This window comes from Rhynchophorus ferrugineus, unplaced genomic scaffold (assembly GCF_030347505.1).
Source record: "Rhynchophorus ferrugineus isolate W39M unplaced genomic scaffold, kcgeb_rfMv2 rfM5, whole genome shotgun sequence".
In the NCBI taxonomy this organism is placed as follows: Eukaryota; Metazoa; Arthropoda; class Insecta; order Coleoptera; family Curculionidae; genus Rhynchophorus; species Rhynchophorus ferrugineus.
The window spans coordinates 12,858,109-12,877,686 of record NW_027472584.1 but is presented as its reverse complement, the minus strand read 5'-3'; the positions used below and the strand labels follow the sequence as shown (position 1 = coordinate 12,877,686).

The 19,578-nt window shown below is 28.4% G+C and overlaps 4 protein-coding genes across 7 annotated transcripts; 3 read left to right on the top strand and 1 right to left on the bottom strand.

The window, feature by feature from the left end:
- Nucleotides 1-146: 146 nt before the first annotated feature.
- On the top strand, nt 147-4,145 carry Ada3 (transcriptional Adaptor 3). Its single transcript, XM_076404951.1, has 8 exons — nt 147-522; nt 575-744; nt 807-1,019; nt 1,072-1,247; nt 2,005-2,063; nt 2,118-2,242; nt 2,876-3,040; nt 3,095-4,145. Exons 1-8 carry the CDS (start codon nt 330-332, stop codon nt 3,221-3,223), a joined length of 1,230 nt encoding a protein of 409 aa, XP_076261066.1. The 5' UTR covers nt 147-329; the 3' UTR covers nt 3,224-4,145.
- Nucleotides 4,146-4,357: 212 nt separating this feature from the next.
- LOC143196955 (protein DENND6A) lies at nt 4,358-6,873 on the bottom strand. Of its 2 annotated transcripts, XM_076404936.1 has the most exons (9): nt 6,624-6,859; nt 6,427-6,569; nt 6,300-6,342; nt 6,059-6,244; nt 5,778-6,004; nt 5,494-5,678; nt 5,175-5,440; nt 4,904-5,125; nt 4,358-4,836 (listed from the first exon to the last, which is right to left on the bottom strand). In XM_076404936.1, the coding sequence occupies exons 1-9, from the start codon at nt 6,750-6,752 to the stop codon at nt 4,642-4,644; spliced, it is 1,596 nt and encodes a 531-aa protein (XP_076261051.1). In that variant the 5' UTR covers nt 6,753-6,859; the 3' UTR covers nt 4,358-4,641. The 2 variants fall into 2 exon arrangements, with proteins under 2 accessions (XP_076261051.1, XP_076261050.1); XM_076404935.1 differs by having other exon boundaries at nt 6,300-6,569; nt 6,624-6,873.
- A 233-nt stretch (nt 6,874-7,106) lies between these two features.
- GlcT (ceramide glucosyltransferase) lies at nt 7,107-13,135 on the top strand. Its single transcript, XM_076404952.1, has 7 exons — nt 7,107-7,518; nt 7,601-7,742; nt 7,811-8,015; nt 8,071-8,183; nt 8,238-8,503; nt 11,988-12,177; nt 12,251-13,135. The coding sequence occupies exons 1-7, from the start codon at nt 7,421-7,423 to the stop codon at nt 12,428-12,430; spliced, it is 1,194 nt and encodes a 397-aa protein (XP_076261067.1). The 5' UTR covers nt 7,107-7,420; the 3' UTR covers nt 12,431-13,135.
- A 661-nt stretch (nt 13,136-13,796) lies between these two features.
- On the top strand, nt 13,797-15,833 carry LOC143196966 (phospholipid scramblase family member 5). 3 transcript variants are annotated; one of them, XM_076404956.1, is made up of 8 exons: nt 13,802-13,955; nt 14,012-14,074; nt 14,137-14,202; nt 14,549-14,692; nt 14,741-14,961; nt 15,179-15,343; nt 15,405-15,554; nt 15,619-15,833. In XM_076404956.1, exons 1-8 carry the CDS (start codon nt 13,907-13,909, stop codon nt 15,673-15,675), a joined length of 915 nt encoding a protein of 304 aa, XP_076261071.1. In that variant the 5' UTR covers nt 13,802-13,906; the 3' UTR covers nt 15,676-15,833. The 3 variants fall into 3 exon arrangements, with proteins under 3 accessions (XP_076261072.1, XP_076261071.1, XP_076261073.1); XM_076404957.1 differs by lacking the exon at nt 14,012-14,074 and having other exon boundaries at nt 13,797-13,955; nt 14,110-14,202; XM_076404958.1 differs by lacking the exon at nt 14,012-14,074.
- Nucleotides 15,834-19,578: the final 3,745 nt, after the last annotated feature.

Below are 19,578 nucleotides of genomic sequence, written 5' to 3'. Positions count from 1 at the left end.
CTTATTACAGAATGTAAACAGTATAAAATATAATCTAATAGAGCAGAACATAATATAATAAAATAAATATCAATAATATCTTTAATATTTTAAACGAATTAATTTGGATAGTATGATTTAAATTTTAACCTATAGTATATTTGACTAGTAACTTAAGTTCTGTGGGTTGGTTGCCTGCTTGACATCAAAATGAAAGGAAGGTTAATTTGACTTGTCACATCAGTAGCTATAAAATTTTTGTTTTGATCTGGGCTGTTATATTTCTTTAACATTCTTTTTACTTATGTCTCTATAACAAAAAAAAGTCAATCATAATTTGACTCTTAACTATGAACGGTTCCAAGCGGTCATCCTATTCCACAAAAATTGGAAAATTTAATGGTAAACTGAAAGATATACTGTCATCGTCACGTCAAAGGGCTGAAATTAAAGAACCTAAAGTGGCGGATATTAAAAATTTTTCAAATGTCCCCATCATTAAACAGTTTGATAATACAAGATTATTACCCAAATATACTTCAAGTAAGTTTGCAGTGTAATTTATTAAACTTGTGTTATTAACTTATTCTTATAGTCCTATCAAGAACTGGAGATGAAGCTGTGGTCATGGATGATTTAGATCAGTTGCAACAAGATTTAGAGAAATTATTATGCACAAATGCTGTACGTACTAGATTCTTTTTAGGAGAATATAATCAAACTGATCAGAAAGATTCTCAACAAGATAAAAAAGCTCATGATAAGGTATTTTAGTCGCTGACAATTATTAGTTCATATATTTGATATTGCTACTTTATTGATTTAAGACATCACTGAAAAGGAAACGTCCAGATGAAAAGCCAAAATTTAAAGATGTCAAAAATGGATTACGAGTAGTTAAAAAAGATCCATCCCGCTTTTATAATGAAAATGCCTACCAAGAAATACCAAAGATTGCTTTACCAAGGAATGATAACTCTGACAAGTTTTGGGCTTCAATTGAACCTTATTGTGCAGCAGTTAGTAATGATGATGTTGCAGTAAGATATTCAATATTCATTCAAATTTTCCTTTATTAACTTTTTAAATTAGTTTTTAGATACCCTCATTCAAGAATTTTCAAAAGATATTGATTTACGAATACCAGATTTGGGTGAACATTATGCAACAGCTTGGTCAGATGAGTTGCTGAGTGATGAACAAAACATTGGAAAATCTCCTACAAAGAAAACAACCAACTCGGATTTTAAGAAGAATGGTTTACATGCGTAAGAAACATTTTATTTCAGAAGGATAAGGACAAAACTATAGACTCTTCCTTTTTTGGATATATGGCCTTTCTAATAAGTTATACAATATCGTTCTTTAACATAACAGAACATAAACTTATATAAGTTTCTGGTCATAGTTTTATTAGATTTTTTTAATTAGCAGCTTAGGGAGTTCTAGGTTTATTCGGAAATCATATTTGAAATTAATATTAACAAACAGGTTGCTGACATAAAGTTCTACAAACAATTGATATTTCAGAAGGATAAGGACAAAACTATAGACTCTTCCTTTTTTGAATATATGGCCTTTCTAAGAAGTTATACAGTATCGTTCTTTAACATAACAGAACAAAAACTTATATAAGTTTCTGGTCATAGTTTTATTACATTTTTTTTAAATTAGCAGTTTAGGGAGTTCTAGGTTTATTAGGAAATCATATTTGAAATTAATGTTAACAAACAGGATGCTGATATAAAGTTCTAGAAACAATTGATAACACATCTCTTTTACAAAAATTATTGTCAAAAAAGTGTATTACATTTATATTAAAATTGAGCAAATTTAAACATAATCTTTACATGTTCAGTTTTAATTATAATAGTATATTTTGGTGTATTTATAAACTAAAATTATTAATCCTGTTTTATGTATACTTTTATGAATTCAATTTATAACTCAACTACCCATAAATTTCAAATTAAAGAAAGAATATTGGACATATTAGAACTATTTATTAATTTATATTATTTTTAGGATTGTTGAATCTATAATTAGGAATGCAGAAAATGATATTAAAATTAATAAACTTGAAAGTATGTAATTACCGTTTTGTAGAACTACAGGAAAATATATGACATGGTTTTTAGCACCTGACATTTCAAAGTTTAAACATAATGAACATACCGACCACAAAAATGGAATATGTTTGGAAAAAAGGCTGTTAAAACAATTCATTGGTCAAGGTATATTTGTACAGGATCACAGTAATAAGGTATGTTTAAAAATGTTTATATGCTGCTTAGGTTGAGGTGCAATATTCCTATTAACAATTATTGGAAATCCTATCCCAAATACCACTACTATTACTATAAAGATATCCCCTTCGTATTCTTGTTTCAGTTATGGACTGCCTCAATATTTACTAAATAATTTTTCACCGACAAATATGTATTTCAAGTTTCAATTAAATTATATTCCATACATAATTCTTCTTACTAAAAAAAATAACCACTAGAACTATGAATATGTTTGCAATTTTAATAGTTATTGTTTGAAATCAACAATAACAGTACTTCGTTTCAAAAACAACATAAAAAATACATATAAGTGTTATTTAGTAAATTTAATTTTTAATTTAATTTTTAATTTAATTAACTAATTTATTTTTTATGATTCATAACAATCATAGTTAAATATGTGTTTTATTACACAAAAAAATAAAGAACCCGAAGTTGGGACTGATATCTATAAATTACCGAATTCCCTATCTGTATCCAGAAATCCGTAGACTAATAGTTTTCTTGCCGAATGAAAATTCCATAGATCTTGGTTAGTTATAAATAGTATACTTATTGTGTGGTTTTCAGTATTCAATACAAATAATAACAAATAATTAAAATTCTAGGATATACCAGAAGACGAGATTTTATCTGAGATTAAAAAATGTCAGCAAGAATTACTCACAGTCAACAGATACAACTTAGAAGAACTGAATAAACTTAGATCAGTAGTTAGGAATGATATTCACTGTAATCAGCTGAAGGATGATTTAGACAAAATAGATAAAGAGGTATTATTTATTTAGTTGTATAATACAACATAAATGACTTATTTATTTTCTTAGATACTCGATTTATACAGCATAATGGTGGAGAAGAAAGCACTTCACCGTAAAGCAAATGCCCTTTTAAGGCAGCAACATGTCTTAAATCGTGAAATTAATAACATGACAGATATGTCTATGCTTTACTGATGGTTGAATTCAATATAATTAAGTTCAGTGGATGATCCAGCAGGAGTGTATTGAGCAAAACTCTTCTGTGTAGGAACATTGGATGAACTTAATTATATTGAATAAAAAAAAAACTTCTAATTTATCAATTTATGTTTTATCCACATTTAGAAATATCATAGCAATTTCTAATGGACAATATTTAGAGAATTATTTTTGATTGTTTATCAAAAAAGTGACAATGGTACTATGATTCTTAACATAATCTTTTGTAATTGCTTACTCAAAAATCTCCAACTTTTAAAACCATTTTAAGATACCCCTTTTTTAATTTTACCCTTTCTTACAAAACCGTTCTATTTTAAATTATTATATACTTCTTACAATTTTGAAATTTCCTAACGGAAAATTTCAAGCAATAATAGCGCAGTATATTTTCTTCTAATTTAACTTAAGAACAATTTTGTTTGGAGATTTTTAAATTCCCTTTTTATTAGATACCAAAAACAACTTTATTTATACATGCAGAATAATGTTCTAAATGTAATTCAATATGTTATTGATTAGATTATTCTACTTCAACGTGTATATACAACTGTTTTGTTAAAGCATAATTCAGAGTATAATGATGTAGTAATATTTGGTGGTTAATTAGGAATATCCGAAATATTCACGTTCATATATTTTTAAGAAGATTTTATTTTTAAAATGTTTTTCTAGTAGATTTGAAGACACATCTCTTCCCTGTGTATGTTTCGACGGAAAGATGTTTACATTGAGATATATTATTGCACTGTAATTATTTTAAAAAATAGTAATAGTTGAGCTTTAAGAAGTGAACGCCAACAAATTGTCAACCATACAATTTTAATGCGTTATTAAAGAACTAATTGTAGCTATGGACATGTTTCAATATCAAAAGTAATAAATATTTCCTAAATTGTATTTATTTTTGATTTACACTTCTAAAAAGTTTCCTTGGAATCAAAACAACATTCAGCACTAGAGTAAACAGTTTGTTTCAAAACAAAATCTAAGTTGAAATTTTTTATATTCAAAAAATGTCTAAAAGTTGGCATAGATTATTCCGGAATTATATGAATATATCAATTTTAAGTTTGATTAAAATATAATGGAAAGAAAAACATAATGATATAAAAAATAAGTGTTTATTAAAATTTATAAAAACTTGATCATTGGACGACTTACAACTGTAACATACAATATTCAACAAATATTTCTTAGTAATTTCCATTTTAACTGTTTCATGTAACAAGTTTTGTCATAACAAAATAAATTTATTTTAAGAACAGCAATTTAATATGAGCTTTCAAATATCTACAAGAAAAATTGGCAATTATTTCTTATAATTTAGTTTCACAATCTTGAGAAAAAAAATAAACGATAAGGGCTAGAAATACTAGCCCTTAAAACCAGTATCATGAAATCTGCAAAATGTTCTTTAGATCCTCGGGCAATGAAATAGCTATATCTTGCATTCTTTGATTCAACTGCTGTTTGACTGAGTCACTAACTGGGACATCATGATTACATTTACCAATTTTATTTTTTATCCTCATTACCATATCTACTATTTCAACCTCAGGTCTACCTCTAACCCAGTTAGTGATATCCTAAGCAAACAATTATTTAAAATAAATAAATTTAGATCAAAAATAGGTCATAAAATAATAAACTTACCACTGTAGATAAAGCTTCCGCGTGCAAAGCTTGTAGTTTCAGGCTTAACTCTGTGTATCGTGCATTAAACCATGCTTTAAAATTAGGAGACCTAAAAAACCTTTTGTATAAACCTATCCAATCCCCTTTGATTCCTGTTTTATTTAGGGTTAGATGAGGCCCAGTTTTATCTAATGTTGCAAAAAAACTGTCAGGATTAAATGGATTTGGAGTGGGAACAGCCTAAAAACTAATTTATATTCTAACTGCTTACTATTATAGCATACAATACCTTAAATGCTGATATATCTTTTTGTAATGGTAATAAACTTGCAATATACCTTTCTAAAGGTATCATAAAGCTCTGAGTAAGTTCATTTAAGTGCTTACTTAAAATTACTGACTGTACTTCATATGGTCTTTTAACTCCTGCTCTTATTTTCTTAATAATATTCTTATCTTTTTGCAAAAATGGTTTGTACGATGTATATATGCCACTAGTACATTCAATCATCTTCGTTGGTGGGGTCTTTTTTAATTTGTACTTTTGGGTGTCTCCTAAATAAGTAACTTATCAATTTTATTGGTAATAAAATTATTTAGAAACATACCAGTGTCATCACTAAGTCTTATGGTGTGAGGCCAGTGCTGAAAAGTTTTTGCAAAGAATGGATTTGTCACACCTAAAATAACTGGTGGTGCTCCATGTACTTTGCTTGTGTATTGCTTAAATTCACTATCATGAATAGTAAAATATGGCCTATAATCACCACAATATTGAAGGGGGGCTACGAGCCTAAAACATTTTTATTCTTTAATTTTCTCATACAAAACAAAATCTAAGTTGAAATTTGTTTAATTAAAAACTTTAATTTTCTCTATTTCGATTTTCTACCTTGTTAATGCTAACACCATAGAAGAACAAATAGTGGGTGATGAAGCCATCACAACAATAGGCTCTGATGTGATAACAAGTTCCCATAATAAATGAATATGGGATAAAACAGGTTGCAGAATTTCATACAAATTTAAGTCATCAACTTGTGTTAATTTTTGTCCTTCATTATTATCATTACCTAATAACGCTACAGTTGAAACTGCACCAGATATAGGTATATAAGTCTTAAAAAGAGAAGATTTATATTATAACATATTTCACATATTATTAAACTCTACCTGAAAAACTGATCCTAAAATCGGCAAACTTAGTGGAATCCCTGGTACTGGAGTTGGCCATAGCTTAATATTATAACATGCAACCTCTAAACTCTCTTGTCCATGTTCAAAATATTCAGGTGCTATGTAACTACATAACTTATTGAATAAATTATTAAATGGAAAGTACGATAATAAAACAATACTCTAGAAATAAATATATGACTATATTATGTTGTCTGAATATTCTAAAGCACATTACTTTTTGAAAATATCCTCTTGGTAATGTGATGTCCTTAACTTGTCTAAAATAAACATACCCCCAAAGATAAGATTCATCTATTCTCAATGAAGGTGGGCATTTATTATTATAATTAATATGTTCAGACCTTAAAGATTTTTCAGATTTTGTTTGCAGTCTAATAACAAAAGTTGTATCACCCATACATCCTGAATTTGAATCAGGAAATGCCAAATAACAAATGTTTGATATATCCTGTTTTGTTAATTTTACATCTCTTGGATAAATATTCTAAAAGTTTACCATTTATGTTATATATTTGTAAACACACTAAATAAAAGTTACCTCCAGGGCTTGTCCTAATTCCAAATCAAAAGTAACTACACAAATAGAGTGAAACCAGTTGGAAAATCCTTCCCAAACATTCTGATTTAAAACGGTTTTGTTATCAGGATTATTTATCCCATCTGTCATATTTCTTATTTAAATATCACAAACAAAACAAACATATCTGCTTCACAATATTTTTATATAAAAAAGCTTTAAAATATTGACAATTGACTTTGACAACAAGGAGAAGTTTTCTACCAAACACAAGACGAAGATTGGTATTATTATCCTAAGCGAACTACTATTGTATTTATGGTTGCCAATATTGAAATAATATTAAAATTAAATTTATTTTAAACAAAATGCTTATTTCTTTCATTTATTTTAACTACAAATTCATATTATTTCTTATCAGGTACTAGGATTCATATGATATTTTATAGCTGATAAAAATTTATCAGTTGTTTGAAATTGTTATCTTCCAAAAAAAGTACTAATACTTTCATATAGTACCGTGTCAGTCTTTCTAAACATATTTGAAAGTGTTAATATTATTTCGCAAAAGATAGGATGATACCGATTAGTACAGTGCACAAAACTTTATTTCGATTTTAAGTAGTTCAAATGTTTGAAGTTGCTTTAATTTGTCATATTTTTGTTTTTTTTATTTGAAAATAATATTGACGAATTATGGAGTTTTCAAAAATGTCTAGTAAAATCTGCAATTTAATTTATATAGATATGTTATAAAGCAAGAAATGGGGATTGACTTATGATAATTTCTTTGTAAAAATCATCAATATATAAATTAAATGGCGTTAATGATATACTCTTTATACGGTTTTGCTATATTTTTTTTTGTTTTTTGGTGTGCTATGTGGTTGTTACATTTGATAGCAATATTTTATGGGTAAGTCTTTCTGTTCACCCCGTTTACTCTGGAACATTATGCAATAATCAAAAAGAAAATAGTGAAATAACCTATTTTGTAGAAAATACAGATTACACAAAAAAGTTGAAGATAAACCAAGTGATGAGGCCTACCCAGGTGTCTCTATTTTAAAACCTTTAATGGGTACCGATCCTCATTTGATATCTAATTTAGAAACTTTTTTTACCATGAGGTATCGTGCTGTAAGTATATATTTGTTAAAAGGTTTTTTGGACTAGTAATTATAATCTATATATTTTATGAATTGTAGTATGAATTATTATTCTGTATAGAAGATGAAAAGGATCCTTCAATAGATGTAATTTATAATTTAATAAAGAAATATCCGAAAGTGGCAACTAAAGTATTTATTGGTGGATCTTCAGTAGGTGTAAATCCTAAAATTAATAACATGCATAATGCTTATCAAGAATCAGTTTATGACTTTATTTTAATATCAGACAGTGGAATTCGCAGTAAGTGTATACACCCTCATAAACATTCAAAAATAAATATAATTATCGTTAATAGTGAAAGAAGACACTCTTCAAGATATGGTTAATCACATGTCTGAAAGAACTGGTATAGTTCATCAAATGCCTTTTACATGCGATAGAAATGGTTTTGCAGCCACATATGAGAAAGTAAGTTTTATAATCTATACCTTTATAAAAGTAACACAATAATACATTCTTTAGATCTACTTTGGCACTGCACAATCCAGAATGTACTTAGTAGCAGACTCTCTGAGAGTCAATTGCCACACTGGCATGTCAACATTAATGCGGAAGTGTGTTTTAGAAGAGTTAGGTGGTATTCAAACTTTTGGCTGTTATTTAGCTGAAGACTTTTTTATAGCCAAAACATTTATACAAAAAGGATGGCGAACTGCTATTAGCAGTCAACCAGCTATGCAGAATTCTGGTATATGTGATGTACGTAGTTTCCAAGCCCGTCTAACTAGGTAAGTGAAATTATATTCTGAAATTTGAATTATTTTAAATTCGATTCCCACCAAGAATGATTCATATATTATTTATACTTGTATCATTGTATTCATCAAGAATTTTTATTTAATGTTTAATTTAGTTTTCTACAAAAGAAAAATATATTAAACACTATTTATTTTTATTCTATTTATCTTTTTATTAACCTAATAATTCTAGACTAAGTATATTTAACTCATTGATGGTATATTAAAAAATATAACTCACTGCCAAATTCCTATGATACTGTTTAAATTTAAAAGCATCAGTATTGAAAATAATGTTATAGTATTGCCAAATACATAGTAGGATAAATAAAAATATTAAACAAATTCTACATATGAACAAGTCTTATTTGAAAATATCTTATCTCTTGGTATTGTAAATTTTGGCAAACAACACGCAAATTAGTTAATTAGAAAAACATATATTATCCATATTCATATTGATGCTGAATAAATATTAGTCACTACAATATTATTTATATAGATAAGTGATTAATTGTGTAAAAAATGACACATGTACTAAATTCCACTATCAACGGATTAGTTCTAAATATATTTATACGGTTTATTAGATCATCTTAGTTGATTCAATAATCATAAAACGTTTGTTCGGCGCAGTAAAGTTTTAAACTGCCATAAAAATTGAAATTATTATAATGACTGTTTCATATAGTTTAAATAACGTCATATGTTTATAATATCTTGTATTTTAAATACTTAATGTCAATAAAGCTTTAACTAAATAAAGATAATTGGGTAATATATTACCATTATTATAATTCTTTATTTTTTAAAAACTACATAAAATAAGAAATTTGTTTGTGGCATATATATAATCGGTATATTTCTACCAAATAAAAGATAATATAAAATTGAAGTGATTTTCACAAGCTTGTTCACATTCAAAGAAAGTGAAATATTGACAATTATTATGAACTGTGAAATGTATGTTATCTATAAATTTTAATATTCATAATTTTTATTTTTGTTTAATATGATTAAGATAAATTGTTTCTGTGTTTTTTAATAAATATTTATGAATATGCATTTCTAAAATATACTTATATTTTCGTAGTCTAATTGTTTTTGAAGTAAAACACTTGTATTTAAATTAAATTTCAAAAAGTACAGTAGAATTATTTGGTAAATATGTAAATTATTCCTTCATCTAGGAAGTATATAAGGTAAAAACTGCTACACCTTATTTTTATCTAGTATATAAAAATTTCTATTGAATATACATTATCAGGGTATTTAATTAGTTTCTCTGAAATGACTGAAATCAGAAATAAAGTAGTGTATTTTATCTATGCTGAAAATGTTAAGTAACTAAAGATGTTTAAACGTCCTTTTTGATGTATTGCTATTAAATATTTTATATTTTTACTCCATCACGTAAAACTATTTGGGAGTGACACCACGAAGTACAAATGTGTTAATCTCAGTAAATATTATTTAGTAATATCCTAAAATTCCTTATTTTTAAGATTTGCAAATAACAAGCAATAACGGTTTATTGTGACCTTTACTCATCACTCTTGTTTAATTACATTCATTTCTTTTATCACATTCACATCTTTTATTACATTCCTCTCTCTATCTGTCATATGTATAACGTGCATGAAAAGGTAATCGAGAAAAAAATATATGCATGTAGCAATAGCTAGACTTTATGGTGGATGCAACAAAACCTCCTATAAAACGTTTTCGATATTTTATGTAATTTTTCACATGTGATGTCATCTTTTCGACTTACCAATTATTGAAATTTTAGCATCCGGTATACTGTATCAATTTCGAGAAAATAAACTTATAAATCGATGGTTTGATTGTATGGTAAAAGTGTAATTTTCTCCATCTTTGGAAATTGGATATACTGTTGCGACAGTTATGCCACAACAGTATTTCAACGCGTGTAATATTTCATAATTATCAGATGTATTGTATTGTTTCCAATCTAATTTTAATAAAGCTCGTGATCTTTAACTTGTTTCTTATATCCTTACTCACAGATTGATGTAATTCTGGAGACGTTAAACAAACATTTTTAGGATATCATCAAACAACCTAATACTTTTTTTACATTTTCCAATTTTGTCATTATTAGTAGAAGTATATTCGTCAAATACGTTTCCAGTTTTAAGTGCGACTTCTGATCCGTTGCGTTCAACTGATTTTTAAAATCGTAATGCAAACTTGACCGAATAATATTACTTGTGAACATTGAACAATATTGAATCATAAAAAGACATATGTAAGCATTGTTATTTATACAAAATTTGCTTTTTTCGAAAATACAAAAGGAAAATATACACTAAGGTTTTAGAATATCTATTTTCAAAGCGCATTAACTTTTGACTAAGCGACCTTGGTATCTAGAATTTTGTATGTTTTTTCTATAAAGTTTAAACTTAAGTAAACTAAAGTTACAACACTTTTATTTCACTTTAGAACTATTTTATTTTACCGAAATAAATGGAGACTTATTGAACCGACATCCCAAGTGATAATTCCTTCTTATTCTAATGTTAATGAAACCCCTACGTTGAGAGACCTCATTCGTCAGTCTTCTAGTCGCGATATAACACTCGACGAAACGACCAAAAAGATGTACATAGTCATTGCCCCGTCTGAACAGCTTATAGTTGTAAATTATTTGTATCGTCTATGGCTTCATAAGTTATATCCTATATGAAATGGAAAACTTTGATAACTCCAAATTCCAATAGTATATGTCTAAGCAACTGATATATTCTAATTTGGTAAACATACACCGTACATTACAAGCAACTTCAGCTCACCTGGTGACCTTATACCCTGAAGTGTGATGTTTGTGCCAGGAGTACATAGACTAGAGGTGTTTTTCAAAGCATGGATATTTCCTAATTGTAATGGGTTATAGCTAGAGAACTGTGAGCACCTTCTATCCACCTTTTGTAACCTTACAGCTTCAACTATGATAGTTTTGCCCGAACTCCACTTCGCAATGCCAAGGAATGCTTTGAGTAACTGCAGAATGATTGCCAATCCAACATCAACCTGTCTTCTTTTCTTGATAACCTGTTTAATTTTTGACAAGTAAGTTGAATCCGGTTAATTGAATGAATTCAAAAGAAAATCTCCCTAAAATCCTACCGAGTGCGCTCGTTAGGAAATGTGTAGGGTTTAAATAAAAACTTTTATTTTACGTAGCATCTTATCAAACCACGAGCACAAACTATAGTTCCGACCTAGTTCTATTTTAATATAAACAAAACCTCTATGATATAGATTCATCACATCTTCCAGTGTAACATAAAGACACTTATCTTGTTTTTTTGAACAATGAAGGTCGGATCAGTCGAACGATATAACTTATACATACTTATAGCAAATATATTAATCTTATATTAATGTTTAGCTATTAGAACATCGATTTAAATCCATTTTTATTATATTCAATAAAATCTTATTTTAGATGGGCTAAACTTAGGGTTACAATGGTACCCCAAGTTATATTGTTGGAACCATTAAGTGAATGTATGGTTATTGGTGCATGTGCCGCATGGGCAGCTAGTTTGCTATTTAAATGGGAACCATTAGTCTTTTATTTAATACATATATTGGTATGGTTTATGTGTGATTGGATACTGCTATCAATAGTGCAGGTATGTTTAATATAGTAATTGTAGTAATAAACACAGTGAAGGAAGTAAGTTTACGTTAACATATTTGTTTCAGAATGGTTCGTTGCCTTTTAATAAATTTGATTTTATTGTGGGTTGGTTATTCAGGGAATGCTCAGGACCATATCTATTTATCTTAGCGATTTTTGATAATTCTATAAAGTGGAGGAACAGGAGTTTCAGATTAGCTTGGGGCGGGAGAGCCCAAGAAATCAAACCTAGGATAAAATGTTAATTTTGTACAATTTATTATTTACATTTCATTCACCTATTTTTATATTGTCAGTATTTTATCTGTACAGGGTGAAACATAGATAATACGATATAATTATAATTTGTATATATTTGTTTAGACTATTTTTGAAATATTGTTAAACTGATGTATGTTAAATTAATCGGACAGTCTCACCCTGTTTATATAAGAAATAAATCAAAAGTATTAATTAAACTACAAAACAAACGTGTACTATAAAAATAGTACTTAGTCATTGATATTACAATCGAAAGTTAGTTACACCCATACCATATTTTGATAAGGCGTCTTTATTTATTTATTTATTTTTATTCTTGGTATATGTAAAAACATCCGAGTCCAAGTGAAGCACATTTTATCTTAAGAAATCTTTTTTATACTTAAATAGTCTATATATAAGAGTTTCTCATCTCTTTCTAAATTTACACATTATATATATATATATATATATACAAGCATAAAGGCTTTCGATATAATATTGATTGTATAATTTTGATAAATATTAATTTGTTATTTAATTTTATTATATGTAAAATTGTTATTTTCTGTATATTGGTATGATTTTTTAAATTTTAGTCATAGCAGCCATAATATTGTGATTTATATATTATTGAATCTATTTGTCAATATCATAGAAACGCAATAGCCAATTGTAAAGAAAATAATAAATATATGATACCAGAAAAATGTTATTGTGTATATGTTTGTTTTAAAGCTTTAACTGATTTTAAATAATCAATTTTTGGTTGAGATTTTTGATCTTGAAATATCAGGACTTTTCTGCAACTTAAATATATTTATAATACTTTAAAAATAAAAATATATTGAAACTATCTCACTAATTTAAATGGTTTTATGCATCTAACAATAGTAACATTATTTAGCATCATATAGAAGTATAGCAATTTTAGTACAAACCTTTCCTCCCCTAATTTCTAACGATTGTTACTACTGCTCACTCCTAAATCCGAACAAGTCACCCTTATAAATTAATAGATTAGGTTTGTTTCCGTTTCTGACATATCTTGTTGATTATTCTCAAAATGTCCCCATAATTCTAAAAAGCAGATATCTAGGAATATTAATTTAGTTTAGCTCTTACTATAGATTAGGTGCAAACTGTATAAAAAACCGTACTATTTAACAGGAAATACTTATTAATATGCTAATATAATCATTTAAATGTATGTACTTTTCGAGTTTATCTGACCCAAAACGCACTATTCTCCAGAGGAGTCAATTTTTTATAGGTTTAAAATTCTGCTAAAAAAATAATTACGGTACAAAGGCAAGCATACTTATCTGTATTGAAACAAAGATGTCGGAATAGATAAGATAAGAACATATCGGCACACCTATTATAAAAATGTGTTTAATTTTATAGAACAGAAAAGTATTAATTTGTCGAACAATTAGTTTCAAAATAAATAATCACTTGTTTTATATCATTATACAGATATGAATACAGATGGTTCTTATTCAAATAACGTGGATAATAGCTTAGAAGGTATGTAGAATAAGTACACATTATGATAAGAGTAAACTAATATTTCATTACAACAGATATTTCATTATCTGTTTTTTCTGAAAATCATTCGCATTTGGGCGAAGATACCAGAGAAACAGGTAAACGAAATGTATTCATATATCCTCAATTTCAGATGGCCTTAACAATAACAACTTTTTAGAATTTTCTCTCGACACACGACAAGAAGTTGTAGTAACGGCACCAAAAAGAGATGAAAGTAGACGTGGTAAGTCAAAAGGTTGATCGATCAGACAATTTTTATCTTTAAAAAAACCTGTGTCGCATCAAACATAATCATATACTAAAATAGATTTTTTTTATAATATATATGTATAGTATTTTTTTTCTAATTAGATATTTTTGTTATAAATACGTTTATTAATTGAACTAGACCTTTAATAGTCTATTATTTTCTATATTTGGAAGACACTTTCTGATTCTCCACAATTTTCAATCTAGTAAAAAAGTTAATCAAAATTGTTAATGATAATTTTACACACTTTCTGTCTTTTCAGCCACAATAACCTCAAATTAATCGAAATACTATAATAATTATATAACTTTTAATGCAGAAACAGCAATTAGACGACCTATACCGATATCTATAATTGAGCGCGATGAATTTGGCCATACATTTATTGATCCTATTCATGGTCTGGACTTTATGAGGAATGCTGATCAGTTTATTATCCAACAAAATTATGACCTTGCCGATTGTAAGTAAATACTAAATAAATTTAAATTTTTTATCAAATAATTTGTAGTAATAACAAATACAGAAAATAGATATACTGTTAAAATTTCAAAAAGAGAAAATTCTGAAGCTATTTATTATGCAACAGAAAGTTCAAAATCCTGTCATAGGACATGGTTTGGGTCGGGCAGAGCTTTTAACATGAGATTATATGACAGAAGTGACCAAGAAGCAATGATGTTCAAAAGGCGTTTAGGTTGTGGATACTGTACGTTTTGTTGCAGGTTACAGGTAATATATTATGTTAATGGCGTTTCTATTAACTCTTGTAAAATACATATATCTTCGGCTTTTTAATTTATATAAATCAATTTTGATTTTTTAAATCAAATCTAAAGAATTTATATTTTAAGGTAAAGTTGACTTTGCTGTGTGACTATTGTGTGTATTCTATTATATCATAACTAACTTTATCGCATACTCTTAGGTACAAATACTAATTTTTCAGCGTTTAGAAATTTGGATTCCACCGGGAGAACTGGTCGGAATTGTGGCACAACGATGGAAGCCTTTAAAGACATGTTTTGATATACGTAATAGACACGAACAAACATTATATATCATAGAGGGGCCAAATTCGTTTGGATGTTTCCACAAGGGTGACCTATTTCAAGTATGACTGCAACTGTTATATATTACATATGTATTTAATTTGTAAGAAATTTATTTTTTAGATATATACTTCAGATGGATCTACACAAATAGGAACCATTGTACATCAGTGGGATCCGGTATCAACAATGTACCAATTACTGCTTCAAATGCCAAGCTCTATAACTGATAATCGTCACAAAGCACTACTTTTAGGCTCGGCTTTTCTACTGGTAAGTACTTAAAAATAAATTATATATATGCAATAAACATTTGATAATTTTTTGGTAATTTTAGGAATACATGTTTTTCGAGAATGCCCAAAAACGACTAAACATTACCTGTATGTGTTAATTAATATGTTCAATATTTTATACTCCGAAATAATATTTTTATATTGTTGCTTTGCAAAATCACTAATGTAATCAGAGGAACAACATGACATGTTATTTTATATTGACAAAAATATACAAGTGTTTTTAAATATTTAGAATAAAGTTATACTATGGTTATTTCGTATTTTTAATTACCTGTATAAGAATTAAAATTATATAATTTTTTATATATATTTTAAAGTCTCCTTTTACCAACTATAGGTTTATCTGGACTGGGCCTAAAGTTTAACGTGGGCTCCGAACCACGGTCCTCAGCATTAACCCTACCGACTGGCGAGTGACCAACCTTAGAAATCATCCCAGAAGACATCCGGTCTTTCCCAGCCTGGTTACTGGCGTGACTGGGATCATTTTCCTTGTCAGATTTTACACTCTTGCCTAGAACATTCACAAATTTTAAACAATCACAAACATAAATTTACGACCATGCCCCAGCAGGATTAGAACCCGCGGCTATCGCAACAGTAGGAGGACCGTCCCATTGCCTTTACCACTGCGCCACCAAGCCGGCAAAATTATATAAATTATTGATTATTATATCTTTACATATATAATTATTATGTCCGTATATATGTAACTGAGCCCCTGAACGATTGGATCAATTTTGATGACATTTTTATGGATTCGAGAATAAAAATTCAATTAAATATATTATATTGATTTATTATTCGTAATATTAAGACAGATCAAGCTAAAATGAACTTAATTCTCCTAACTAACGTATTCATCCGGACTCGCAGATATTTACTGACTTAGTCCTTTCATGGAATATAATGTATGTTACATTATACAGTGTGTGTTAATTTACAGTAATATATTGAATGATAAAAACAACATGTAATATTTTGAGATGTTGTCATTGTCACTTTTATTCCCATTGTGCTTAGTTATATTAGTGAAATTTTGTCTACATTGTAAAATACAATAGTTATTGCCTGGCAATGAATTTTCATTTATCCATAACTTGCTATTGAAAATTCGTTCACCAATCGTTTTGCTTCGAAATTTGAATGCACCAAAGTTAGGCAATCACACGCGATTAGTTATAAAAAGAATAATGAGCAATGTTTTTGAAGTTACTGTTTTGGACGGCATGCTTCAAGGTGAAGTTGTTCTTTCACCGCGGATTCCAATAATCGCTTGAGACTCACCCATTACATTAAAACGTTTACAATTTCCAATTCATAAAACCAAATAATGTCAATTTGAGGTTTGTATTTATAAAATAAATGCTTTTCTCAAGGACATCAAGCTTATTATCATCTACAAACCATCAAGCCAAGTCGCATTGCGATAAAAAGACCAAAATTTCATTCACGTTAATATCAAGATTAAATAACACAGTTTTAACTTTCTGTATAACATTTTAAAGCTTATAATATACAGATATACTCACGCTCAATTAATAGATCAAGTTGTGATAATCCTACGTGTGTTGGAGCCAGGCATTTAAATTTTTTTACATATATATTCCTTAAAATAGTCCAAAAATTAAATCAACAATATAACAATAATAGAGGGAGGAAAAATGTAAATAAATCCGACTAAAAACAAAAAGGCATATACAATACTCATAAAATGATAAATGACATGTAACAGAATTACTGGTATTGCTTTAACTAAAATTTTATTGAGAAGGTCATCTATAACAATGATAAGAGGGGAATAACAGAACTAGCGTGACGTATCAGCTAAAAAGAGGCTTTTAAAACTGTTCTTATGCTATAATTGTGCACTGAGCCAATTTTCTAAGACTCTTTAAATAGTGGATTTATTCTACAAGGATTACGTTGTTCAGGCATTCTATAATTTTCTTTTTAACGCAGAAACCAATATAGACGCGAATAAATAATAATGTACGCCCAATAATGTATGTTGACTGTACACAATGAACGTAAATATATATGGTAATTGTGGGATCACGAAGCTGTATACATTAACGCTAAATGTCCTGTCGTGGTTTATAATTTGAGAAGAACCTTTGAGAGACTGGGCCCCGTAGTCGTCACATCCGTATCCTCCAAGCCCAAATCAGAAGGACCCCTGAGGGCACAATGTTAATTGTTTATCTCCTCTATGAAATAACATAAGGTACCTTAGAGATAATGAGAATTTTATAATTTATGATAACTCACTAGTCAAAAGTATCATCGAGCTTTATCAAAACATTACTTATGATCCCGTCATTATATCCATGATTTGGCTTCCGAGCTACAAAGGCATTCCAGACAAAGAACAAGCTGACATGACAGACTGGCCAAGGACGCCACCCACCACGGACATCTATACCAAATGACAGTGGACAGTAAGGATATACACACATTAATAGATATAAAAATTAACAATTTGGTACAGCTGAAGTGGGGTCTTCTGGGAAAAGACAACAAGCTTTGGCGTCTGAAGTCCTATTATTACATGCCACTATCGTTTCGTATTAATCGGCACCCCCAAACGTGCATCAATACTATTGATTGGCAATTGTAATTACACACATATTTTTTTAATGTCGAAAGGACCTAGACCTATATGCCTCATAGAGTAATACATATATGCCCTTACTGCTGTGCACAACATCAACGCGTTGACGTGACTATAATTAAAATTTAAAAAAATTTTGGTAATATTATTTGAATCCCTTAAGCACAGATTGGAAATTTTATAATATTCTCATAACGCCTATTTTTTCTCCTAAACCATTTAAAAGGACATCTAGTAGTTTCAGATAAATCCAATTCCTATATAAAATCTTATTCGCTTCTTATTCAGTTCAGAAACTAGTAAACAATGAATCTGACAGAATGGTTGGAAGATGAAACCTTTTTTCAAATAAATTCAGTCAAATAATCAGATATCAAGTTTGTGTTAATAGACTTTTCTATATAAATAAAACCAATTAATATTTATTACGTCGAATAACAATTAGAAAATTGCTGAGAAAATTATACCTATCTCAAGCAAAATAATTAATTGGTTCAGTGGTCATAACCTTATTATTTATAATATAGTAGTAATAGTATTTAGGATTAGTTATGTTCTATTTATATAAACTAACACCAAACTGTATTTTGTGATCTGTATTTTAAATAAAGCAAAGCATGTATTTTGCTCCGTACTTATTAAAAATCTGACGAGAGATTATTATGGATACCACTTTATTCAGATCAATTTAATATTTTGGGAAAGATAATTTTTTAACTGGTACTAGATAGTTTGTTTGTCTATAGATTATTAATGAAATGTTCTCAAATTTCTGTCAAACACTAATGGAATCTTTATACCTTATTCCCTTTTCTCACCAGTAATTTATTTCCAAATTTTTTAACAGAATTCCAGAATTATTTCTCTTCAAAATTTAATTAATTATTTACCTAAAATCCAATCTGGTAGATACAGCAAATTAAAATAGGCAGAAGTTTGCCATAGTAACAATTGGTTTCAATAATTCTATGAATTTCTCCAAATATTCCAATTCTATGGCCGAGAAAGTGTTAGTCTTACCCTGGGTCTGGTGGTTCCGAAGGTTGGATCGATTACCCTTTTCTACCACTCGATTCGTTAATATTTCTAGAGAAATAAAGGCATCTAAATGTGGTGGAAAAATTCTCAGGATATTCAAGCGTAATTGAATTCGTAAATGAATGAGGAGATTGAGTTCGAGATGTCAAGTGTTTATGTTTATCCAAATTAATTTCCTACAAGTTCTTTTCTGTGATTTACTAAATAGGTCGCAAATATAACTTTTATTTAAACTAATGGAATCTTAAACTGCCTGAGCCTAATATAAATATACAAATTCAGACATATAAATCAACAAACAATAAACAACCATTGACAATTAACAAACAACAAATTAACTCTGTTG

Bases quoted from the DNA above. Each gene is read 5' to 3' on its own strand.
- LOC143196966 (XM_076404956.1), top strand. From the start codon at position 13,907: ATGAATACAGATGGTTCTTATTCAAATAACGTGGATAATAGCTTAGAA. The intron at 13,956-14,011 runs GTATGTAGAATA...TCATTACAACAG, and splicing joins CGTGGATAATAGCTTAGAAG to ATATTTCATTATCTGTTTTT. The intron at 14,203-14,548 runs GTAAGTCAAAAG...CTTTTAATGCAG, and splicing joins AAGAGATGAAAGTAGACGTG to AAACAGCAATTAGACGACCT.
- Ada3 (XM_076404951.1), top strand. From the start codon at position 330: ATGAACGGTTCCAAGCGGTCATCCTATTCCACAAAAATTGGAAAATTT. The intron at 745-806 runs GTATTTTAGTCG...TATTGATTTAAG, and splicing joins ATAAAAAAGCTCATGATAAG to ACATCACTGAAAAGGAAACG. The intron at 3,041-3,094 runs GTATTATTTATT...TTATTTTCTTAG, and splicing joins TAGACAAAATAGATAAAGAG to ATACTCGATTTATACAGCAT.
- LOC143196955 (XM_076404935.1), bottom strand. From the start codon at position 6,752: ATGACAGATGGGATAAATAATCCTGATAACAAAACCGTTTTAAATCAG. The intron at 6,570-6,623 runs GTAACTTTTATT...GTAAACTTTTAG, and splicing joins AATTAGGACAAGCCCTGGAG to AATATTTATCCAAGAGATGT. The intron at 4,837-4,903 runs GTAAGTTTATTA...TTGTTTGCTTAG, and splicing joins CGGAAGCTTTATCTACAGTG to GATATCACTAACTGGGTTAG.
- GlcT (XM_076404952.1), top strand. From the start codon at position 7,421: ATGGCGTTAATGATATACTCTTTATACGGTTTTGCTATATTTTTTTTT. The intron at 7,519-7,600 runs GTAAGTCTTTCT...CCTATTTTGTAG, and splicing joins TTGATAGCAATATTTTATGG to AAAATACAGATTACACAAAA. The intron at 8,016-8,070 runs GTAAGTGTATAC...TATCGTTAATAG, and splicing joins ATCAGACAGTGGAATTCGCA to TGAAAGAAGACACTCTTCAA.